Below are 20,483 nucleotides of genomic sequence, written 5' to 3'. Positions count from 1 at the left end.
AACAGAATGGAGGTCCCTCAAAAAATTAAGAATAGAGCTACCATATGACCCAGCGATCCCTTTTCTGGGTATCTACCCCCAAAACTTGAAAACACTTATTCATAACAATATATGCACCCCCAGGTTCATTGTAGCATTAGTCACAATAGCCAAGACACGGAGACAACCCGAATGTCTTTCAATGGATGACTAGGCAAAGGAGGAGTTTTAGGAATTTAGTGGAGAAGCCTGAATTGGAGCTGTGTTTAGCCTAAAGGAGAAGAGTGGTGGAGAACAGTCCATGGGACCCCAGAACCTCGGCTGAGCGGCTGGCAGTCTTCCCTTACTTAGCAGGTGGGAGAGAGCAGATACACAGGTAAAACTGGATTGCTGGGACTCACCTCCCAAGTCTGCTTCTTAGCTGAGTATGGGATCCAAGCCTCAGTTTCCCCAGCTGTCCACAGACATGGTACTCGTAGGTCAGTGAGGATCGTGAGTGTTAAATGGTAAAGAATGCAAAGCGTCTAGAACAGGGCTGCTATTGTCGCCATCGTCGTGGTTATTACGGTTATTTATAGCCTTTAAGAATCGGGCTGCTAGGAATAGAAATGCCAAAAATAGAACAAATGAGACGTTTTCTTATTGGGAAAGAAGAAGTGAGGAGGTCGATGTGACAGCAGCTCCAGAAACCAGTCCTGAGAGCTCTGGGAATCTCAACTTTTCCCTCGTGTCACCGCTCAGTTCCAAGGTGGCCGCTCTTTCCTGTGTCACTGCTCGGTCCAGGCAGAAAGAACGAAGGGCTAGGGCAGAGGGACACTTACACCTGCTGAGTGCCTGGTTTTTTGTTTTGTTTTGTTTAAAATATATTTTTATTGATTTCAGAGAGGAAGGGAGAGGGAAAGAAAGATAGAAACACCAATGATGAGAGAGAATCATTGATCAGCTGCCTCCTGCACACCCCCTACTGGGGATCGAGCCCGCAACCAGGGCATGTGCCCTTGACCGGACTCGAACTGGGATCCTTCAGTCCGCAGGTCAACGCTCTATCCACTGAGCCAAACCAGGCAGGCCTGAGTGCCTGGTTTTAAGGAGCTTCCTGGAAGCCTACCTGACAACTTCTGCTTATGTGACATTGGTCAGAAATTCATCACGTGCTCCCCTCCCCTTACATGTAATGGCAGCAAAATCAACATCCTCTCTATAAAGAGAAAGGGAGTATGAGGACGGTGCGTACAGTATTGCCAACGTTGTTGCTGCTGCCATTGTCTTGGAACACGCCTTCTCTCTTTCCTGAAAGTCCCTGAAGACAGGCTCATGGAGAGAGTACCTCCCTGTTCTAAACACTTCTCGAATCCGTCAGCAGTAATCTCGAAAACAGCACCAGGGAGTGAGCCGATAGCCAAGTCGCCTGTACTTTTGTTGGTTGGGTTCTGTTTTAGCCTTTGACATTAGCGTTGTGTTCTAAGTAGTTTAGGGGAATATGAAACATTAATTAAAATAAGTCATCCAGACTTTGCTGGGCCATGGCCGAGGTATGCCATTCAAATAAGGCTGTAAACTAAGCCAAGCCACTCTCAGGACATCCGATAAAGCTTTAGATAACTCATTGTTCTGTGCTGTTCCAGAAACTCAGAGAACTTTTGGAATCTTTATGGGCCACCATGTTCTTGCTTGAAAATAAATTAAGATGAATTCATGATAGAAAAAGGATTTGTCTGTCACGTGTGCCCCTTTCTGGAAATCTTACTTACCTTCCTGTGCATGGGCGGTGGTGTGTGTGGTGGAGGTAGCAGCACGTAGGCAGAGGCAGGGAGGGACAGTGCGTGGAGCCTCTTTAACACGCGGCAGCAGCTGGAGGGGGTGGGGGAGGGCGCGAAAAAGAAGAGCCAGCGAGCACAGATGAGAGGGTTGATCACGTACTTAGAGCCACTGTACGCGCAGGACACAGTGCACAGGAAGGAGCAGGAATTCCAGGTGCAAAGGACTTTCCAGGGCGAAGCCTGGTTCTGCTCGAGCTCAGGAGGGAAGGAGTGGCTGGAGCCCGATGCAAGCTGGTGTGGGGCCTGTCGGACGGACGCTTCGTGAGAGCCCCAACTGGGGTAACTGGGATTTGATGCAAGGCAGAGAAACGGCTGCCAGGTTTAACCGGGAGCAGGGAGTCTCCTTGAGGCTGCATACGTCTGTCCAGAGCAGGGGTCCTCAAACTTTTTAAACGGGGGGCCAGTTCACTGTCCCTCAGACCGTTGGAGGGCCGGACTATAGTTTAAAAAAAACCTATGAACAAATTCCTATGCACACTGCACATATCTTATTTTGAAGTAAAAAAACAAAATGGGAACAAATACAATATTTGTATTTGCATGTGGCCCTCGGGCCGTAGTTTGAGGACCCCTGGTCCATAGACTGCACACAGTGACAGTGGTGGGCGGAGCGGAGCGCAGGGGGGATGGGAGCCCCCAATTCACAGCACCCGAGACGGCGCCCCTCTGTCCTGCATCTGTCTGCCAAGGCACTGGCCCCAGCCCAGGGCCACTGTCCCATTCGCCTTCCCAGAGGCTGTGCCTAAGGAGACGCTTGACATTTCATGCAATGTATTTAGCCAGGGCAGCTTAACGCGAGTGACAGCGGGGACGGTTTATAGAAAAACTAGAGGCCTGGTGCACAAATGCATGCACGGGTAGGGTCCCTCAGCCTGGCCAGCGATCAGGGCCAAATGGGGCCAGCCGGCGGCAGGGAGGGACTGCAGGAGTTTGGCCGGGCGCAGGAGGTTGGCTGTGAGAGTGCACGGACCACCAGGGGGCAGCTCCTGCATTGAGTGCCTGCCCCCTGGTGGTCAGTGCACGTCATAGTCGCTTAGGCTTATATATATTTATAGATATAGATATAGATATAGATATAGATATAGATAGATATAGATATAGATATAGATAGATATAGATATAGATATAGATATAGATATGGCAATGGTATCCTTTCTGCATCTCCAGCCTGCCCTTTAAAAGATAGTATCAACATGAGTTCTGACCATTTTGACTTGATATCTTCGGGCGTAAAAAAGTCGTTTTTTTTTCTTAAATCTTCAATTACATCAACATTTGCTCTCTCCATTTCTTTCTGGATAGAAGTGACAAAGTTCATGCCACTATCCCCTCATTAACTATTAAATTCTGAGTATGCAACCTGTCAGCCTCGGTCAGATCTGATCTAAGAGCCTTTCCTGACTTTTCTAATGTCTTTATAAAAGTGACATCCTGTCTTCCAAGTAATTTTATTTGTTTTCTAATTCGATTATTTCCCTCTTGGAGCTTTGCAAACTGAAATGTGCAGGAACTGTGGCAACAAGAGTTTTCCCATGAAGAGATGTCTGGTGTGTTTTTACAGCGGCCCTGGGTCCTCAGTCTTGTCTTCTGTGAGGCCAGGCAGCAGCATGGCCGCGGACGGCAGCTGCCTCTGACCCAAGTCCTCAGGGAGCCCCCCGGACTCCCTCCAGATGCTCCCGGAGTCACCGGCGACTGCTTAGAGAACTCGCTCCATGAGCCCACTTGGATTTCCTTCTTATGCATGCCCAAGGCGTCCCCGCTGACCTTCCTGCCTCCTCTTGCCCACACTCCCATTTCACTGCATGAGGCCCCGCCCATCTCCTTGGCACGCCGCTCATGCCCAGGGCCCATGTACCTGCGGGCCAGCAGGCTGGTGAACACAAGATCTCATTCTCTCGCTCAGATCACTTACGACGGTGTCAGATGGGCCTGGGTCCAGCCCGGATTCTGGGCACCTCCCTTTCCTGATTGCCGAGGGCAGGGCGGTGTATGCAGCCCAGGGACCGTCGGGAGCACTGAGAGATGGAAGGGATTCTTTCTATCTGCCCATTACTGTCCCACACTTCAGAGTATGTGCCCTAAAACACGGTGCTCTGTCACCACAGAACAGCGACTCGAAATTAGAAAATCACAACAGCACTGCTCTGTGAGCAACAATCTCTCCAGTTTCCTCCACAAACGTCTTTTGTAGCAAAAGAAGAAAGTGTTTCTGGGCTAGGATCCATTCAGGGATCATATGCTACATTGGGTTCTCATGTCTCTTTACCGCCTTTGTTTGCAAAGGTCTGTCTTTGTCATTGGCGATCTGCTCAGTAGGCTGTCCTCTGAGGGGCAGGAAGTGATCTCAGTGATGCAGGCTGTCCCCTGAGGGGCAGGAAGTGATCTCAGTGATGCAGGCTGTCCTCTGAGGGGCAGGAAGTGATCTCAGTGATGCAGGCTGTCCCCTGAGGGGCAGGGAGTGATCTCAGTGATGCAGGCTGTCCCCTGAGGGACAGGAAGTGATCTCAGTGATGCAGGCTATCCCCTGAGGGGCAGGAAGTGATCTCAGTGATGCAGGCTGTCCCCTGAGGGACAGGAAGTGATCTCAGTGATGCAGGCTGTCCCCTGAGGGGCAGGAAGTGATCTCAGTAATGCAGGCTGTCCCCTGAGGGGCAGGAAGTGATCTGCTCAGTAATGCAGGCTGTCCCCTGAGGGACAGGGAGTGATCTCAGTGATGCAGGTTGTCCTCTGAGGGACAGGAAGTGATCTGCTCAGTAATGCAGGCTGTCCCCTGAGGGACAGGAAGTGATCTCAGTGATGCAGGCTGTCCCCTGAGGGGCAGGAAGTGATCTGCTCAGTAATGCAGGCTGTCCCCTGAGGGGCAGGAAGTGATCTCAGTAATGCAGGCTGTCCCCTGAGGGGCAAGAAGTGATCTCAGTGATACAGGCTGTCCCCTGAGGGGCAGGAAGTGATCTCAGTGATGCAGGCTGTCCCCTGAGGGGCAGGAAGTGATCTCAGTGATGCAGGCTGTCCCCTGAGGGACAGGAAGTGATCTCAGTAATGCAGGCTGTCCCCTGAGGGACAGGAAGTGATCTCAGTAATGCAGGCTGTCCCCTGAGGGGCAAGAAGTGATCTCAGTGATACAGGCTGTCCCCTGTGGGGCAGGTAGGGATCCCGGTGAAGCACGCTGTCCTCTGAGAAGCAATGGCCTTCAGTCTCAGCTCTCTTGATGGCTCAGAAACCTGTGTCTTCATAGACTCAGAGCAGGATGGGCCACGCATTGTGGGGCTATTGGAGAACCAATAATTGTTAGGTTAGGTGGTTCAGAAGGCGGCGTAAGAAATAAAGAGTCGAGTGAATCAGAAAAGAAAAGAAAAGAAAAGGAAAGGTTTATTGTGTCCCAGGGAGACCCACGTACCCCAATTACGTGGTACTTAGTACCTGCTGGGCACTGTCTTAAATGCTTGCGTAATCTAACTCATTTAATCTTCACAACATCCCTGTGTAATAGGTATCACTTGTTACAGATATGAAATCTGAGACGCAGGGACATGTGTTGCTCAAGGTCATCCGGCCGGAAGTGGCCAGGCCAGGCTCCACCCTGTGAGCACTTCGGGTTAGATGGACCCCGGGCACTCACAGCCATGTGCCCCCGGGCAGGTTACTAACTGTCCTAGGAAAAGCCTGTTTCACCAACTGAGAAATGGGACTAATATCTACTTTGTAAACATGTAAGGATCCTGCAGGGTAATCTGTTAAAGCACTTAATCTGTCGCAAGAGTGAGTGAAATTGAAAATGTAAATATTGAGAAATGGGCATGACTCACACTGAGCCACGGTAACTCGGTGCTTTTTCATCTTTTGCGGCGGGGAGGGGAGGAGAAGGGGACGGAAGTGACAAATGTCTGTTCATAGTTTCAGATTGTTTGAGGGGCTGGGCAGGGACTGGCTACAACCAAAGCCACCTTCAAGGAGAAGAGGCCATTTAATAGTCACGGATCACAGTTTTAGAATGAAACTCCAGAAACGTCGATCGGTGACTTTGAACGCTGTTTCCTGCGTCTATAGTTACATTAGAAAAAGGGGTGTCTGTGCCACAAGGAGAAAGGGCAGTGCCATCTATTTTGAGTTGATGAGTAATTGCCTCCTGGCTCACAGAGAGCTGTTCTCACTACCGAGTGGCCGTCAGAGGGACCAAGGTCTTTCAGGAGAATCCCGAGGACGTTGGCTTTACGGAGTTACTGAAGGCCTCGCACTTTCGTGCGACATTTTTCTTTTGTCTCACAGCCCTTCACATGTGGCCTCTGTGCTCATGGGGGGACAGTCATATGCGGGAGCTACTCTGATGGCTTAGGCCCACTTTTGTGCCTGCCTGGATCTGAGGGGACAGCCACAGCCCTAGGACGTCTGGGCTCCATCGCTGTGATGTGGGCAAGGAGGTCCTGTTCATCTCCCTTCAGTCAAGGCCCGAAGGTTTCCTCCCAGCCCTGTGTCGGGAGCCCTAGACTTCCCTGAGCTGAAGCGCCTAGCCAGGGGCTGACCCAGCAGCGCCTGTGTCGGGCGGGCACTGTGGTGGCACGGGCTCTTCCCGCCCTGCGCCCCTCTGCCCGTCCACAGGCCACGCTAGAGGAAGCCACGCTCTCCCTTGGGAAGGCGCGTCAGAGTCCTGCTCTTAGGAAAACGGCTTCGTTAAGGTGTTGTGGTGGAGCAAGCTGGAGGTCATAGTTTTACCACAACGCGGGCCTTTTCTGAGGGTGTGGATTCGTCTGTGGCTGCATTCTGTGGTCAGTGAGAGTTGGCACCTGAGTGAGACACTTACTCTCTCAAAACAGATGATGTCGACAATCTCAGAGGGAAGAATACAGAATTAAAACTCACACCAAGGTGTCTGCCTGCACCCAGCCCTCCACCCCACAGTGGGCAGGAGATGGTGCTAACGGGATAGTAAAGGCTCATGTCTCTTTAGTTCCCGGTCATCTTCCCTGGTGCTGAGCCTGGGGGATGGCAGGCACCACGGGCCTGGGGGATGGCAGGGACCATGTGTGGCTGGTGCTGCCCTAAAGGAGGAGAAGGCACATTTCTCTCTTGAACTTGAAACTAAGGTCACTTGACTCACTCGATTAAAACTGGTCTTGACTGCTCACTGCGTAGCCTCCCTGTTCCCAAGGTCCTCAGTCCTCTGCGGGCCAAACCGATATCCAAGCGTTACTAATCCTCTGGGAGGCCAGCAGTTGGAGCGATCGGTGACTCGAACGCTCCTGATAACTGGATTTTGGTCTCTGATCGCTGATAAGGTTTTTAATTTGGGCTTGGAGCAGGGCCCTCCGGGGATGAGTGCTGCAGTTGTTCTAAACCCGATTCAAGTAGATTTGGCCCAAACAGGTACAGAACCGCCAACCTTGGCTTCTTTTCATGCTGTAATTTGAGCAAAGGTTCTTAAGTTCTCGTCAGCCATGTGTCACCTGCGTCATTTTTACCATATCTGAGACCAGCCGAAATCTTATTTACCGCGGTTCTTTAAGTGCATTCATCATTATACTTAAGTCTGTTTTACTGCCGTAAGTGGAAATCGAGTATTACTTGCCCGTAATTAGAGGTCCTAAAACAGATGCAATGTAACAAGCGACCGAGTGTGCCTGCACGGGCTGCTTGCCGGCGCCGAGCCGGGGGCGGCCTCCTTCTCCTAACGAACAGTTCTCATGCTCGCGCCCAGGCGACCCCGCCCACCTTTGAAAACTTGTTCCCTTACAGTCTGTATGGGAACTAAGTGTCCGGTTGGCTGGCCTGGTGTGAGCACTCCTCTCTGAGGGGTAGTAAGGATACCGTGAGGAGGGAGATGACACGGTCCCCGGAGGGGGAGGGACGGAGCGCACTGATGAGAAGAGAAAGGCTTGGTGATGGTCTGGAAGCAGGAGTTCCACTTACTTATTTGTTTCTTTGTCTATAGCTCATCTCCCAGCTCCCTCCCCTTTGGCAACCATCAGCTTATTGTCTATATCTAGGGGTCTGTTTCTGTTTTGTTTATTCATTTGTTTTTTTAGATTCCACACATTAGTGAGATCATCTGCTATTTACCTTTCTCTCTGTGATGTATTTCACTTGGCATAATATCCCCTAGGCCCAATCCACGTTGTCACAAATGACAAGCTTTCATTCTTTTTTATGGCTGAGTAATATTCTGTTGTCTACCACACCGTCTTTACCCCTCATCTCCCATGGGCATCTAGGTTGCTTCTCTGTTGTGGCTGTTCCTAGAATGGTGCAGGGAGCATAGGAGTGTGTATATCTTTTCAAATTAGTGGGGGTTTTTTCTCCAGATAAATACCCAGAAGTGAAATTGGTGGACTATTTGGCAGTTTTATTTTTAAATTTTTGAGGGACGTCCATACCGTTTTCCACTGTGGCTGCACCCATTTACAATCCCACCAACAGTGCACCAGGGTTCCCGTCTCCGCCAGCCTCGCCAGCACGTGCTGTGGATTTGTTGATGACAGGTGTGAGGCCATATCTCTGGGGATCACTTTGCATTTCCCGGAGAAGTGAGGTTGGGCGTGTCTTCATGCCTGTTGCCCACCCGTAAGTCCTCTTGGCAGAGATGTCTCTGCAGGTTCTCTGCCGTGTTTTCATTGGATTGGGTTTGGGGTTTGTTTGGGGTTGTTTCACGAGTTCTTTACTTGCAGACTTTGGATATTAACCCCTTATTAGATGTATCATTTGTGAGATACCTTCTCCCATTCAGTGGTTGTCTTTTCCTTTTTCGATGTTCCTTTCACTGTACAGAAGCTTTTTACTTTAATATAGTCCTATTTGTATACTTTTCTTTTATAAATGTTTTTTTTTTATTTCAGAGAGGAAGGGAGAGGGAGAGAGAGAAACATCAATGATAAGAGAGAATCATTGATCAGCTGCCTCCTACACACCCCACACAGGGATCGAGCCTGCAACCCGGGCATGTGCCCTGACCGGGAATCGAACTATGATCTCCTGGTGCATAGGTCGACGCTCAACCACTGAGCCACGCCGGCCAGGCTGTTTACTCTCTCTTGTTTCCCTTACCCGAGGAGCATATCCAAAAAGGTATTGCTGAGAGTGATGTCAGAGTTCACTGTCTGTATTTTCTTCTAGTTTATGGTTTCAGGCCTAACACTTAACTGTTTAACCCAGCGGTTCTCAACCTGTGGGTCGTGACCCCTTTGGGGATCGAACGACCCTTTCACAGGGGTCACCTAAGACCATCAGAAAACATATATAATTACATATTGTTTTTGTGATTAATCACTATGCTTTAATTATGTTCAATTTGTAACAATGAAATTGGGGGTCACCACAACATGAGGAACTGTATTAAAGGGTCGCAGCATTAGGAAGGTTGAGAACAACTGGTTTAACCCATCTTGAGTTTATTTTTGTATATGGAGTAAGAATGTGGTAGTTTTATCTTGTGCTTGTATCTGTCCAGTTGTCCCAACACCACTTAGTGAAGAGACTGTCTTCACCCCATTGTATTTCCTGGCTGCCTTTGTAGGGTAATTGGTCCTATAAATGAGAAGTTATCTCTGGGCTGTTGTATCCCATGTTTTTGTGTCAGCACCATAGCGCCCTGAGTAGAGCAGCCTTGGGTGTAGTTTGCTATCAGGAAGCAGGGTACCACCCACTTGGTTCTTTCTCTGGTTTCTTTTGCTATTTGGGGTCTTTGTGATTCTCCATAAAGTTTAGGGTTAGTTCTAATTCTGAGAAGAATGCCCCTGGCATTTACCTGGGGGTTGCATGGAACCTGCCTGTTCCTTCAGGTGGTATGGACATTTAACAGTGTTAATCCTTCCAATCCATGAGCAAGGTGTAGCCTTCCATTTATTTGTATCTTGTTCAAATCCTTTCTTCAATGTCTTACAGTTTTCAGAGTACAGACCTTTCACTTTGTTTGAAAAAAGGCACTGTATTAGCTGCATTATCAAATAAGCCCCAAGATTTCAGTGGCTTAACACTAAAAGGTTATTTCTTATTCAGGACAACGTGGTTGAAGCTACAAGTTAGAAGCAGTTTCCTCCCCGTGAGGACTCAGGGGCCGTCTCTGGTTCTGTGGCTTTGACCTCCTCTAGGGGATCCTGTGTGTCCAGCTGGTGCGAGGGGGAAAGGGAACGGAGCAGCAAGAGATCTGAAAGCCGGCAAGTGCTTCATGCCAGGAGTGAGCTGCAGGAGAGAGGAAACGTGTGTGCGCTCTGCTCTCCCCTGGGCCTGACCCTCAGTGTTACACCTGCTTGGCACAGAGCAGGCCGCCCACAAATGCCTGCTTCAAAGAACACTAAGCCCACTCCCATCTCCTGGCTGGAGATACAACCCCGAGGACCACAGGTGGGGAATAGGTGGGCAAGGGAAGCAAGACTGGACAGGAGCTTGAAGGGAGTGACGGGCAGAGTGTACACACACACACACACACACACACACACACACACACACACACGTACAGGCACACATGCATGCACACATGCAACGGCTCAGAACAGAAGGTATGTGAAAGCAGTAGGTCTTTTGTCTGACCAAGGTTGTGACCTTAGAACAACCACAAAAATGCAAACCACCCCCCTGGCTGGTTGCTCAGTGGTTAGAGCATCAGCCTGCAGACCAGTCGTGGGTTCAATTCCTAGTCAAGGGCACATACCTCGGTTGCAGACTCAATACCCAGCCCCGGTTGGAGCATGTGCAGGAGGTAACCAGTCGATGCGTGTCTCTCACATCAATGTTTCTCTCCCCCGCTCCCTCCCCTCCACTCTAAAAAGTAAAAACTAAACATTCCCCTTCTTGTTCATAAACATCACACATTTAAGACCCTGTGCAATGAGTTGTTTCAGCAACACCCCCCCCACCCCCCGGGTTACGGGAAGGATAGCTTGTTTCTGGGGGAGAGGGGGCTCCTTTCTGAGGCCGCTTCGTGCTGCTTTAGGTTTTGCCGTTTCCTCGGCGCCTCAGCCAGGCCTGTGCCCGCGTGCTCCCTGCCGCTCAATGGGCCATTGTCCCTCTGGTATTAATTGGCCATCACGCTTTGCTGCCCGAGCGATAGCAGCGTCTCAGGTAGTATTTCTAAAGAATAGACAAGAGCAGCAGGTCCGCGGGCTGTACACCGAGCAGGAGTGGGAGTGGGGTGTGACCGGGCTGCTATTTCGGGTCTGAAAGCGACACTGCCTCCCGCGGACAGCGCTTCCCTGAGCGGCTCGCTCACACTTACAGGTTTCTCAGCCTGGCCTGTGCGAGGCTCCCTTTCCAGAAACATGAGCCACCATGTCTGTCTGGGCATTTCCCAGGCTGGTGAAGCGATACCAAACCTTCGGCTCAGTTATACCTGATAAATGTTTCTCAGCAGCCGGTGTGGTCTTCGCACTGAGGCTGATTTCTCAATATGGCTAAATAAGGACTCGGGCAGACCATGAACCCACACAGCAGGGAGGAGCCTGCTGCATGTACCGAGCCCCAGACCTCACCTCAGCTTTTTTTAACTGAACTGCTGACAACTGGGCTTTGTTTTAAACCAGACGTATCTGGTGAAGCACCAGCAGGAACCAGGAGTTTGTTCTCTAAACAAGGGAAGGAGCACCCACCATGTCCGACGTGCAAACCCTCCCGCCCGGGCCCTGCCTCCACCAGCCCACCCCGTGACCCACACACAGTGAAGCCATGCTTGTCTTCCAGGTCCAGTATTTCTTCAAGATCCTGGATAACTAGAGGCGGAGACAAAGGAGCCGCGGCGCGGAGACGAGGGACTCAGGCACGGAGGAGCACGTTCATTCTTTTATTGTCCACTGTTTGAACCTGACCGAGTACAAGATCAACAAGAGCACTGCAGTCCTGCGCTAGTACACACGGGGACATGGATTGGCTGCGGACAACACGGACACCGTCTATGGGCTACTGCGTTGCTTTTATAAAGTCCAAAATAAAGGTTTATTTTTCAAACAAGTGACTTTGGTTTATTTCATACATTACACTTCTTCTTGCAGAAAAAAAAAATAAAATTGTACAACTGCATAAATATAAAATTCTTCCACCATGACAATGGTTAACACATTCATGAAGACACAGCACCAGCACGTGATGCCTCAGAGAAAGGAAAGGAAAACGCTCAAAGCAAACACCTGGGCTGATCCCGGCCGGCGAGGGCGAGCCCGCTCTCCTCCGGCGTCAGAGCGCGGGGACAGGGCGAGGGCAGGCCAGCGTTCCCTACAGCACAACACACCCTCCCCGTCCGTGCCTCTCTGTAGTGCCATTAAAACTCAAAGGGCAGCCCCCCCTCCCCACGACAGCCCCCGCCCCGGGGAATAAGACCTGACACCACAGGAAAGACTATGGAGTGTGTGAAAACGCTCGCAGGTGGGTCTTTGAAAGAGCCAACCCCCCCGCCCCCAGAAGTACCATGCCAGTTTCATTCCCGTTGCATATTCACACCTTGGACAGCAAACTTGCTCACAGAAAGTAGAAAACAGATACGATAAAACATGGCTTGAAAATGACCGGCGTGCGCGCCCACGGGACGGGACGCGCACGAACTGAAATGCGCACGCAGCAATGCTCGGGGCAGGAACGCTGCTCACCAGGTCAGTATGGAATCATAATTTACAGTAAAAATGGGCACGTCCCAAGGCTCAATTTGTATTTTTTTCTTTTGTCATTTACAGTAGAATAAATATTTTGTTGCTATTGCTACACTTTAAATTTACATTCTAACCTATGAAATGCGGAAAGCTAGTGTAAAGCATAGAGATTAAGTGTAGGTCCCATACGTATGACAGTTTGTTCAAGACTAGTAGGTTTTTTGTATCTTTTTCTTAACTCTTTAAATGGCTAGTGGGAAAGATTTGTGCTTGTGATCAGCTCTTAACTTCAATCTTTACATCAAAGCGTCCCTGAAAGCGGTCTTTCTCACTGTACCCAATGTTCTCCCCGTACGCCCTACACTCGACGCGGACCTCCGTGTCCATGGTGAGGTTGGTGAACTGCACGGCCAGCAGGGGCTGCAGGTACTTGGGCTGCAGCAGCTTGCCGTAGTAGGGGTAGTACTGCAGCGGGAAGCCGGGGTAGTTGGCCAGGCCGAAGTACTCTATGTTCCCAACTTTATCCTTGTCCTCGTCCCGCTAGAAACCGAAAGGAAACGAGACGTTAAAGGCGCAGGCGCTGGACCGGCCCTCGGTCCCTCGGAAGCGAGCAGACGCTGACACGGGGACGAGGCCTTCCCCGACCGGCGGGAGCAGGTGACCTAGCGCCGGAGGACACTGGGCCGGGGTCTCACAGGGAGCAACGCGGACTGTCTGTAAAAGCCGCCTTGGGAAGCGGTCCCATCGGAGGCGACTGTCCCGCGCACGGGAACGGCGCCCACCAGTGCTTCTCCAGCGCAGGCCCGAGAGGCAGGGCGGCACGGAAGGGGGCGGCCCGTTCCCAGGGACATCACTCCTCACATGCCCTTCATCCCCGTGTGCCCATGTCCTCTCCTGCTGCAGGGACTGTGGGGACGGAGTCCCTTGCTTCTAAGCAAGCCCCCAGGCACCTGCTCTTAGGTCTACAGGGAACATGTGCTGAGTGTTACCCTGAATCTGTCAGTATTTTTAAAAGAAAAACCAAAGACAATTTTTTATGTGAAGTTACCAATAAAAAAAATGGGCTCAAACTTTTCACACCCCCAATTGGACCAGAGAAGCCCCTGTGGGCTAGTCCGCCTCTCAGCTCCACAAACAATATTCCTTCCACCTGATTAATCCAGATTTTCCGCTGCCTCGCCCAGGGGGGAAATGACATGCGGTTTCACTCCTGTGACATCTTTCTGTTCTTTTAAGAAGTTCTACTCCAAAGAGTTACAACTTGACTGACAGAGGCTGCTTCCGGGAAGCCATGTTTCTTACGTCCCATATTAAAATCTTACCTCTAATTCAAACTGCCTCCCTCAGTCTCTGTCTCGCCCCCCCTCACCCCGATCTGGTCCCCCTGCCCCACCCCCACCCCCGCCGCGCCCCCTCAGTAAGTCCCAGCCCTCACCTTGCCGGTGCACTGGACGGGCAGGACATAGGGGCTGTACTTCACCATTTGAAGACTCTCCATGGTCACATTCTTGGGAGGCTAAAGATAAAACCCACATTGGTCAGTCATTTTGTAAATAACTTTTTAAAATTTTCTGAAGCCCAAACAAGTACACCTGGGGGTGGCGGATGAATGAGTGCCAGGGATCTCAGAAAGGCCGCCACCCGATGACATCAAAGGCCTGCGCTTCCTGAGCACCGTCAGGCGGGGCCAGCCCAGCACAAAGTGGATCTTCCCCGGGACCACCAGGCGGCTACTCCAGGCTGGGAAACGGCCCCTTGCCCGCTAAGACAGAGGGACAGAGGTTGGCGTTTGTTTTTATGGAACTTGGGCTTTCTTCTCGAGCCGTGAGGAAATAATGCTCCCTCCCTCCCGCATGCCCTCCCCCTCCCTCCCCTCCAGTGGGGGCACTGCCCGGGGGCATTCCCGCTGTGAGGGACGCCCAGTCTGCACACAGGTGGGGGGCCCTGCCCTGAATGGCGGGGTCCAGGAGGGGTCCATCGTTGAAGGGACCCGCGCACACTTTGAAAACGACTCCTTCCCCAACACGATGCACACGCAGCCTCGCACGCGGTCGGACAGAAAGGGCAGCCCCTGTATCGTACGGCACTAATGCTCAGGCCTAGCCTCTGCGTGAGACCAGAAAGGAATGATCTAGATTGGACTCTGGGAACTCCCTGCCAGCAATCCCTGCAACGTTAAAAACAGGAAGGCCAAACTGGTGAACAGAAGGGCCGGGCTCCAGAAGCGAAGTGAGTGTTGGTCATGACTCAGTTGCACTGCAGTCGATCCCATCAGGACGAACACTGCACTCAGGGCCGCGGTGCCCACGCGGGCGCCCGTGCTTAAGGGGGAAGGGCAGCATTAGCTGTTCATGGAGATTAAGGCCCCTCGTTAAATAAAAGCAGAGGCACCTGCCATCCCTCGGGGACCTCAGGCGGCCCCGTCGGAGGCGCAAGCCAACAGCACGGGGATCAACTTCAACTCAGACCGTATTCAACTGTAGTTCTGCAAGGGAATCTTCGTTCAGGAAAATAAATTGTTCTTTCAGATTGCCGTTCATTTTTAAAAATACCCGGGCTCCAAGAGTACCAAAACCAGCGTACGGCTCTCTGCGCAGGTAGTGTGTAAATTTAAAAACATCCTTTCCTATGTCTACTCTGGAAGAGTTCACGCTATGAACGCCGTTCTCTGGGCTGAGTACAGGGTGGAGAACGACCACCCGCCGACCCGGGAGCCCGCCCCGCCCCTCGGAACCGCTGCAGAGAGCGAGAGCAAGAAGCTGCAGAGAGCGAGAGCAAGAAGCTGCGGAACTCACAGTGGGCGCGCAGGTTCTTATGCTGCTCTACCGGCTGCGCCTCAAAAACCCTGGCGGTGTCCTCTAACACCGCCTCAGCTCCCTGCGCACCCGTCCCTGCTCCGCGCCCCACGCGGCCCATCTGCGCTGGGAGGAGCGGGACTTGCCTTGGGTTTGAAGCCCAGGATGCGGTTGAGCTTTATGATGACACAGGGCTTGCCCTCCTTGTAGCCGAACGACTCGTCATTTATTCCGGAGCAGTTGCCCAGCCACTCGAGCTTGAACCTGCAGACCTTCCGCTCGCCGGGGTCACTGTCGTAGGCGCCTCGGTCTTTGTAGTCGCTGGGCACACCTGCAAATGCAAGCGCCTGGTCACCCTGTCCCCCACCACCCTCCCCGGCTCGGCGGCTGCTCTGCCCGGAACGCAGTGTCTGGGTGCAGCCAGGTTGCCAGCACACCGGTGCCGGCACAGAACCCCCACCAGGGCCCCGCGTGCTCGGTGACCAGCTCCTGACAGCTGGTCTCTGGCAATATTTCTCCGCCTTAAATAATGGATGACTCAGCTGTCGGGAGGCTGCAGGGAAACTGGATCGCCCGTCACAGCGCAGCCCGCGGAGGAGGGCGGCACGGTTAGAACCCAGGCGAGGAGGGTCCCATCACTGGCAGGACTGGGAGGCCTGGGTCAGGACTTCCTGGGGCTGTGCCTCTGATTCGCAGGTTGAACAGGAAAGAGGGAAAGGATTGGTGTGCTTCCTTTTCACATTCAAGGTTTTCTAAAAATGTTCTTTCGGATGTGAGTTCTTTGCCTTTCACAGCTGTGGGTTCTTATAAATTCATTCAAATGAGAAGTTTAGTTGGAGCATTTTTTATTATGCCTCATACCAAACCCAGAGTAAGAAGAAAAGAAACGAAGATTTCAAAGTCGATACAAAACATCCTGCAGAATACTGAGGCAAATGTAATTTCTATTGACTTTCAAGGTCACAAATGAACTGTTTTCCCTTCCAATGGTAACGTGACTCAGTTCACTCCATCAGGCCTTTTAAGTTACTGCAAAGTGAGATGAAAACCTTTAAGTTCTGAAGAGAAAGACGTGGTGAAACGTTCCTTTTAAACGAGGGAATCTTTCCTAAAGGACTTACTAGGGCTTTCACCCTCATCATGAGGAGGGGACCCCCTGCAGGCAGAGGCGGGCTGTGGTGCTGGGGTGGGAGGGGAGGACTGGCGTGGGGGCACCAGCCCAGAGGTGTGCTGTCTGGTGGGAAGCCCGGTGGAGTCACGGATGGTCCCACCAAAGGGCCACTCGGGAGGAAGGCCCGGTGCGCCTCCGAGGAGCGAGCCCGGGGGAGGGCGGGAATCTGGAAATATGGACAACTGCACTTCTCAGAAGCCATGGGCACCGGGGCCCGGGCGGACCTGTGGCTGTGGGTCTGAGCAGTCAAAAGCAGATCGTCTAGGTCTGTGGTCGGCAAACTGCGGCTCACGAGCCACATGGCGCTCTTTGGCCCCTTGAGTGTGGCTCTTCCACAAAATACCGACTTCTGCGCATGGGCCACGAAGTTTCAATCGCACTGTCTGTGCGCACCCGCACGTGGTATTTTGTGGTATTTTGTGGAAGAGACACACTCAAGGGGCCAAAGAGCCACATGTGGCTCGTGAGCCGCAGTTCGCCGACCATGGGTCTAGGTCTTTAAAGACATCTGTCAATGCAGCAGTAACACTCCAGGATACATTGTTTCTTCCACTGCACCCAAGCCTGAACCATAAAACACTCCCTGCTTTAGAAACACACAAAATGGCCCTGGCCTGGTTGCTCCATTGGCTGGAGCGTCATCCCGTACCCCAAAAGGTTGTGGGTTCGATTTCTGATCAGGTCACATGCCCAGGTGCGAGTTCAATCCCCAGTGGTTGGAGCAACCAATCAATGTTTCTCGCTCACATCCATGTCTCTCTCTACCCCCTTCCCCTCTCTCTCTCTGTAAGAAATCAATTTTTGAAAATGGCCTCTCAGTATGACCAGGGGACAATCTTTAATTATCCCAGGAGTGTCGTTCAATAGTAGAAATGGGGATGGAATGAACCCACCACAGCAGCCAGAGCGAGTGACTTACTGCCACAGTCTTCAAAAATCATGTCATCCTTCTGCGCGGAGTCCTTGTACTTCTCCAGGAAGCGGACAATGTTCAGCACGTACGGCTCGTAGCTCTCGGGCTTGGTGGGGTGGAAGGAGATCTCGGTCTTTTGGATCTGAGGAACCTGTGTGAGTCCTGCACCAGGCAGAGGCACAAACAGAGTCGATCACCAGCGAGAAGCAAGTCAACCGAGAGAATCCAACAGCAGACGCTCCGCGAACAAACACGGCTCAGCCCACCGGCCTAAAGGCGACGGGTCCGATTCTCCACGCGTGAAACCCCTTGGCATCAGAGTAACGTCACAGTTCATGACAGGCGTTAACTCCACGTGATGCATGAAAGCACTTCTTGCACAGAGAGGTTAAGCACCTGGCCCAAGGTCACAGAGGAAGCGGCGGGACCACAATTCCCACCCAACCACGCCGCATCCAAAGCCTGTCGCCTGCCCAGTGGTCCCTCGTGCGCACGTGCCACACCTGCTCGGTCTGCGCAGGTGCCCTCCTGCCTCACTGCTGGCCTGGAGCAACAGGCCTCCCCCTGTCAGTGAGGTCAGGCCACTCCAAGCCTACAAGACTCAAGACTCCCCCACAGACATTCCTCCGGCTCTTACCCTGAACTGGAGGGTCAGGATGGATGCGAGGGACCTGCTTTCCATTCTGAAGTAAATAGTTATTCTGAGCAGGCGCACTGCCAGCCAGGGTAAAGGTCTCAGCACGCACACCCTGGGCTCCACGCTTCACCCGGGTCTTAGACTCTATAATTTCCCGAAGATTCTGCCATCACAGACTCCTAGACAGATGTGTGCACAGCAGTGCACAGCCCTCCCAGGGGCGACGGGGGGTGCCCATCACAGTGGAATTCTGTCCCAGGTGCAGGTGAATGCAAGATGCCTGGCCACACCAGAAATCCAGATAACCCACAAGGAACTTTTATATAAGCACGGCCCACATGCTACATGGACACGCACGACAGGGGACATGTACTGCATATATTATCTGGGACACTCACCTAAAAGATCACCTGTAACTGATCTTTAGCTCAAATGTAGTTGCACCTCCCATATTTTTATTTGCTCATCCGGCAACCCTACTCTAGTCCCCAGTCCCAGAGCTGCCCTCTGTGCCAGGCGGACAGCGCACGGCCACCTTCCTCAGGGCACCACGCAGATATGAACACAGTGACGTGACTGAAGCAGAAGTGACCACGGGGTGCGGCTATTTTTCTAGCCCTTGAGGATGGCGTTGAGCTTCGAGGTGGGGCTGAGGAGGCCCGGCGTGGGGCTGGCTGGGCCACGCTTCCCCCACGCGCAGCTCCCCAGGGGGGAGGCAGGGTGGCTGAGACAGACTCCTCCAGGAGTGACATCAGGAATCTTTAAAAGGCTGATGCAGAACCTGAAGAACCGGGGACGAGGCTGTCAACGGGAGGGAGGGAGTCCAGGGGAAGTCACAGAGCTCGCTCATAAAAACAAAATGTTTTCAGTCTTTGCTTAAAAATAAAGGAAGGTTACTACAACTGAGATGATTTTTAGGCCCTGGCCAGTGGCTCAGTTGGTTAGAACCGTGGTCAGCAAACTGCGGCTCGCGAGCCACATGCGGCTCTTTGGCCCCTTGAGTGTGGCTCTTCCTAAGCCTTAGGAGTATCCTAATTAAGTTAATAACAATGTACCTACCTACATAGTTTAAGTTTAAAAAATTTGGCTCTCAAAAGAAATTTCAATCGTTGTACTGTTGATATTTGGCTGTTGACTAATGAGTTTGCCGACCACTGGGTTAGAGTATTTATCCAATTCACCAAGCTTGCGGTTTGATCTCCGGTCAGAGCACATGCAAGAATCAACCAGGCAGCCAGGCTGGCAAGGCTCAGTGGTTGAGCATCAACCTAGGAACCAGGAGGTTACAGTCTGATTCCTGGTCAGGGCACATGCCTGGATTGCGAGCTCAATCCCCAGTTGGGGGCATGCAGGAGGCAGCTGATTCACGATTCTCTCTCATCATTGATGTTTCTATCTTGTTCTTCCTCTCCCTTCCTCTCTGAAATCAATATAAAATATATTTTTTAAAAAAAGACTCAATGGTGGAACAACAATTTGATGTTTCTCTCTCCCTCTAAGATCAATAAATAAAATAATCTACATTTTTTATAATGCTCCGAAACCATAGAAAATTATATGCCCAAAGGAATTTAAATGTCCCCTGGACAATCTTTCTACAATAAATTAGGAAAACTGGCTGTGGGATTGGTCTAAAGGCACCTGGGTACCATCGACAGCTACCCACAAAGATGAAGAGGGAAAGGAGCCCAGGTGAGGAGGGGCTCTCCTTCCTCAGGTTCTGGCGGTCTCCCTGCCACCGCCTCTCCGCCCTCGCCGGGAGCTCCCCCCCCCCCCCCCCCGCCCGGGAGCTGCCACCCCCCCGCCCCCCCCCGCCCTCGCCTGGAGCTGCCACCCCCCCCCGCCCTCGCCTGGAGCTGCCACCCCCCCCGCCCTCCCCTGGGGCTGCCACCCCCTCTCTGCCCTCACCTGGAGCTCCCACACCCCCTCTCTGCCCTCGCTTGGGGCTGCCACACACACCCCCCGCCCTCGCTTGGGGCTGCCACCCCCTCTCTGCCCTCGTCCAGGGCCTGCGGTGGAGGGTCGCTCTCGAAGCCACCAGGGTCCACCCTGCCCACCTGGACAGCCTTAGCTTGGAGACTCAGGCCTCCGAGCGCTGGTAACGAATTCCCCTCCTCACAGTGACTTCTCTAAAGCAATGACACACCCAGGAGGCGAGGAGGCCCCGGACCAATATCTACATCCTTTCAGTGACCTTGATGTTCTCAGACGAATGGGGAGAAAGACAAAGGAAGGGCAGGGCTGGGCAGCCCATGCACGTTGGGCCCACAGTGGGACGCAAGTCCCTGGCCGGGCCCTGTCCTGTCCGAGCGCTGGCCGCCCGGGTTCTCTGACCTGGTGTCCCCCCCCTATTGCGCAGGGCAGCAGGGCCCTCGGCGCTGCCCACTCCTGATGTCTAGTCCCATGTGCAAAGGGACACGCTGTCTGCGGTGGTCCCTCCAGACGACAGCAGGACACCCACCCCTGGCTTGTGTTTTCAGGTTATCAACCAGGAAACAGCTGACCTGCGGCCCCTCCGTCTCCAAACTGGAGTTAACCGTGCTGACCTGTGCATGCTATGCAAACGTGACCCTTTGCCTTAAAGTACGTCTCGATTATAACTGAAT

General features: G+C 52.4%; 2 protein-coding genes across 2 annotated transcripts in view; one reads left to right on the top strand and one right to left on the bottom strand.

Annotated features, from left to right (window-relative positions):
* Window positions 1-11,729, top strand: part of NME7 (NME/NM23 family member 7) — a 109,382-nt gene extending 97,653 nt beyond the window's left edge. Inside the window, exon 12 of the mRNA XM_023763270.1 lies at window positions 11,463-11,729. Coding sequence (XP_023619038.1) covers window positions 11,463-11,495 — 33 coding nt within the window. The 3' untranslated portion in view covers window positions 11,496-11,729. The remainder of the gene's footprint in view (window positions 1-11,462) is intronic.
* The window catches only part of ATP1B1 (ATPase Na+/K+ transporting subunit beta 1), a 17,428-nt gene continuing 8,494 nt past the window's right edge, over window positions 11,550-20,483 (bottom strand). The window contains exons 3-6 of the mRNA XM_006099604.3: window positions 17,247-17,402; window positions 15,303-15,487; window positions 13,797-13,877; window positions 11,550-12,901 (exon numbers count right to left, since the gene is read on the bottom strand). Of these exons, the coding sequence (XP_006099666.1) occupies window positions 12,638-12,901; window positions 13,797-13,877; window positions 15,303-15,487; window positions 17,247-17,402 (686 nt within the window). The 3' untranslated portion in view covers window positions 11,550-12,637. The remainder of the gene's footprint in view (window positions 12,902-13,796; window positions 13,878-15,302; window positions 15,488-17,246; window positions 17,403-20,483) is intronic.

This window comes from Myotis lucifugus, unplaced genomic scaffold (genome assembly GCF_000147115.1).
Source record: "Myotis lucifugus unplaced genomic scaffold, Myoluc2.0 scaffold_279, whole genome shotgun sequence".
In the NCBI taxonomy this organism is placed as follows: domain Eukaryota; kingdom Metazoa; phylum Chordata; class Mammalia; order Chiroptera; family Vespertilionidae; genus Myotis; species Myotis lucifugus.
This window is presented reverse-complemented; position numbering and strand designations above follow the sequence as displayed.